General features: G+C 48.2%; 1 protein-coding gene across 2 annotated transcripts in view; it reads right to left on the reverse strand.

The window, feature by feature from the left end:
* DPF2 (D4, zinc and double PHD fingers family 2) overlaps positions 1-4,504 on the reverse strand; it is a 21,976-nt gene that overhangs the window by 2,825 nt on the left and 14,647 nt on the right. For both annotated transcript variants that reach the window (XM_011942516.1, XM_011942515.1), the window contains one exon: positions 2,362-2,443. In XM_011942516.1, the coding sequence (XP_011797906.1) occupies positions 2,362-2,443 (82 nt within the window). The remainder of the gene's footprint in view (positions 1-2,361; positions 2,444-4,504) is intronic.

Consider the following 4,504-nt stretch of genomic DNA (forward strand, 5'->3'; position numbering starts at 1 on the left):
GTGATCCGCCCGTCTCGGCCTCCCAAAGTGCTGGGGTTACAGGCTTAAGCCACCGCGCCCGGCCTTTTTTTTTTAAAACTCCCTTTATTATTTTTTGTCAAGACAAGAGTTTCCGCTCTGTTGCTCAGGCTGGAGTGCAGTAGCATGATCTCAGCTTACTCCAACCTCTGCCTCCCAGGTTCAAGCAATTCTCCTGCCTCAGCCTCTCTAGTAGCTGAGATTACAAGTGCACAGCACCACGCCCAGCTAATTTCTGTATTTTTAGTAAAGACAGGGTGTTGCCATGCTGCCCAGGCTGGTCTTGAACTCCTGGGCTCAATAGATCCCAAAGTGCTGGGATTACAGAGGTGAGCCACAGCACCCAGCCAGTTTTTACATTTTTTTTTTTTTGAGACGGAGTCTCACTCTGTCGCCTGGGATGGAGTGCAGCGACGCAGTCTCGGCTCACTGCAAGCTCCACCTCCCAGGTTTACGCCATTCTCCTGCCTCAGCCTCCCGAGTAGCTGGGACTACAGGCACCCGCCACCTCGCCCGGCTAGTTTTTTGTATTTTTTTTATTTTTATTTTTTTTTGAGACGGAGTCTTGCTCTGTCACCCAGGCTGGAGTGCAGTGGCCGGATCTCAGCTCACTGCAAGCTCCACCTCCTGGGTTCACGCCATTCTCCTGCCTCAGCCTCCCGAGTAGCTGGGACCACAGGCGCCTGCCACCTCACCCGGCTAGTTTTTTGTATTTTTTAGTAGAGACAGGGTTTCACCGTGTTAGCCAGGATGGTCTCGATCTCCTGACCTCGTGATCCGCCCATCTCAGCCTCCCAAAGTGCTGGGATTACAGGCTTGAGCCACCGCGCCCGGCCACCAAATCTTCTTGACTGGCTCCTTGGTATCACCAAAATTTCACTTTGGGAGGTTGAGGCGGGCAGATCACTTGAGCCCGGGCATTTGAGACCAGCCTGGGCACCATGGCAAAACACTGTCTCTGCTAAAAATACAAAAATTAGCCGGGTGTGGTAGCATGCCTGTAGGCCCAGCTACTCAGGAGGCTGAGGTGGGAAGACTACCAGATTACCTGAGCCCAGGGGAGCGGAGGTTGCAGTGAGCTGAGATCATGCCACTCCACTCCAACATGGGCAACAGAGCAAGACACTGTCTCAAAAAATAAACATTAAAAAAAAAAGAAAAGAAAAGGAAAGAAAATAAAAGAAATAGCTTGCAAGCTGTTTAAGCTGGCTGTGGCTGGATGTGGTCCATAGGTTGTAGCTTGTAGCTTGTTGACCCTGACTTAGAATCTAGAACATCTGATACTTTCAGGGGTTGCCCCTCAGCTGCCTTAACACTCCAGTGAGGACACTCGGGCCCACAGCTCTCCACCACTTCAATGTCCCCCAGCTCTCCACTACCTCAATGTCCCACAGAATTTTAATAGGAAAGCCATTTTGTAATATAGATAGTCTGTTTGATAGTTAAAAACAAAACATAAACACGCGACTTCTCCCCAAAGCAGATTCATAAACTGGGCCTGACAGAAGCTGAGTACTACCCTGCGGCTGTTAAAGGACTCTCAGACTTTGTCAGTGGCCTCATTCTCTAGAGGGGTGACAGCAGTTTGACCAATATGTTACAATTTGTCAGTGGCCTCATTCTCTAGAGGGGTGACAGCAGTTTGACCAATATGTTACAAGTCAGCTTACATCACACAATGAAACACTTTCTCTTGCCTGTAATGCTGGCCCACATCCTTTGTGCACAGTAACAGCTCCTGGGCATCTGTGTTCTGAGTAAGCTCCTGAATTTCTGTACAGGAGGAGTTTATGCACAGAAATCCAGCTGGAAGGGGACTTGTGGAGATGCAACCAATTCTTGGTGCCACCACTGGTTTCAGTGAATAGCTTCCACAACTTTGGACCATTATTACTGTAAGTTATGGGAGAAGCAGACTGACCCATTCAGGCTCCAAAGTCAAGTCCCTTCCCAATTCAGAAAGGGAAGGGATAGGAAATAAATGCTCAAATCTATCAAATTTCAAGAGTTGACTGTAGAAGCTTCACATCAGATAATCCACCACTTGAGTTTCCACGACTGGTTGGAAGAAAATAAATCATTCCTTCTGGGTGACTGATCTCAGCTCAGCATCTGCTTTCTTCTGGGCTGTGGATTTTCTGTTGTAAATGTAGCTGATAATGTGCAAACACTAAACCCTTTAAGTTGAAATGCTAGGAAGGCATTCTAAACTGAGCCAAGGCAAGGGGCTTTACTCCCTAATTTGGAAGAATACGTAAGTGATAACATAAAGAACATAGAACTCAGTATTTTCCAAGTAACTAATAAAATAATTGTTCTGAGTAAAAGATCTGGGCAACTTACCTTCAGGGGGCTCAGACATGGACGGGGTGAGACAGTACATGTGGTAGCCACGATCGCAGTCATCACAGAAGAGCAGCTGGTCCTGAAGTAGGCAAGAGGGAAGATGATGGGGATTGAATGACTGATGTGCCTCAGGCCACTACAGGAAGTGGGAGGGCTTCTGTGACACGGCTATTTCCAAGAGGGGTAGGTAGCAGGTAAGAACAGATGCAGGAATCTTATGTAGGAACCACGCTGTCCCTCTCTACCACAGATCCAGTCACTGTCATCTCTCACTTGAGTCCCTTCAGAGCTCCTAATCGATCAAATCACCTCCAGTTTTTTTTTTTTCCTAAAGCCCAAGCTCTGTAGGTATATTTTTTTGAGACAGGGTATTGCTGTCACTCAGGCTGGAGTACAGTGGTGCAATCACAGCTCACTGCAGCCTTGACCTCCTGGGACCAAGTGATCTTCCTATCTCAGCCTCAAGTAGCTGGGACTATAGGCACACACAACCACACCAGCTAATTTTTGAATTTTTCTGGAGACAAGGTCTCCTTATGTTGCCCAGGCTGGTCCTCAATTCCCAGGCTCAAGCAATCCTCCCACCTCAGCCTCCCAAAGTGCTTGGATTACATGTGTGAGACGCCGTGCCCAGTGACTATTTCTTCTTGAGACAAGGTCTCGCTTTGTTGCCCAGGCTGGAGTGCGGTGGTGTGATCGTGGCTCACTGCAGCCTCAAACTCCTGGGTTCAAGTGATCCTCCCACCTCAGCCTGCCAAGCAGCTGGGGTTAACATGTGTGCCACCACACCTGACTAAGTTTTAATTTTTTTTGTGGAGACAGGATCTCCCTATGTTGTTCAGGCTGGTCCTAAATTCCTGGACTCAAGTGATCCTCCCGCCTCAGCCTCTCAAGTGTTAGGATTATATGCATAAGCCTCCATCCTTATCCCTACAGTCTACCCTCCACACAGCAGCCAAAGTCATCTTTTAAAAATATAAGACAAGGGCCAAGCGTGGTGGCTCATGCCTTTAATACCACCATTTTGGGAGGCTGAGGCAGGTGGATCACCTGAGGTCAGGAGTTCGAGACAAGCTTGGCCAACATGGTGAAACCCGGTTTCTACTAAAAATTAGCCAGGGATGGTGTCGGGCGCCTGTAATCCCAGCTAGTTGAGAGGCTGAGACAGGAGAATTGCTTGAACCTGGAGGCAGAGGTTGCAGTGAGCCGAGATTGTGTCACTGCATTCCAGCCTGGGTGACAAGAGTAAAACTCCATCTTGAAATAAATAAATAAATATTAAATAAAATATAAGACAATGCCAGACATGGTGGGTTCACACCTGTAATCCCAGCACTTTGAGAGGCCAAGGTGGGAGGATTGCTTGAGCTCAGGAGTTTGAGACCAGCTCAGCAATATGGCAAGACCCTGTCTCTATCAAAAATATAAAAAAAAAGAAGCCAGGCATGGTGGTGTGCATCTGTAGTCCCAGCTACCTGGGAGGCTGAGGTGGGAGGATTGGATTGCTTGAGCCTAAAGGGAGAGGTGGTAGTGAGCTAAGACTGCATCGCTGCACTCCAGCCTGGGTGACAGAGAGACTGTCTCAAAATAAATAAATAAATACATAAAGAATAAATAAACAGCTGGGCACGGTGGTTCACATCTATAATCCCAGCACTTTGGGAGGCTGAGGCAGGCAGATCCCCAGACGTCAGGAGTTCGATACCAGCCTGGCCAACATGGAGAAACCCCATCTCTACTAAAAATACAAAATTAGTCAGATGTGGTGGCACGTGTCTGTAATCCCAGCTACTTGGGAGGCTGAGGCAGGAGAATCGCTTGAACCCGGGAGGCAGAGGTTGCAGTGAGCTGAGATCGTGCCACTGTACTCCAGCCTGGGCAATACAGCAAGACTCTGTCTCAAAATAAATAAATACATAAATAACCATGTTACTTCCCTGATTAAAACCCTTCAAGTGTCCTGTTGTACCTAGAATAAAACCCAAGGCCCCACAGATCTGGCAGTGCTTGCCTATCTCATCTCATCCCCTGCCATCTTCTCCCATGCCCTAGCATTTGGCTTGTCCACTATAAGGCCTTGGCGCTGGCTGCTCCTTTCCTGGGACTGCTCCACCTCCAAATCTTTTTTTTTTCTGGGAAG

This window comes from Colobus angolensis, unplaced genomic scaffold, assembly GCF_000951035.1.
Source record: "Colobus angolensis palliatus isolate OR3802 unplaced genomic scaffold, Cang.pa_1.0 Scaffold21, whole genome shotgun sequence".
Taxonomy (NCBI): Eukaryota; Metazoa; Chordata; class Mammalia; order Primates; family Cercopithecidae; genus Colobus; species Colobus angolensis.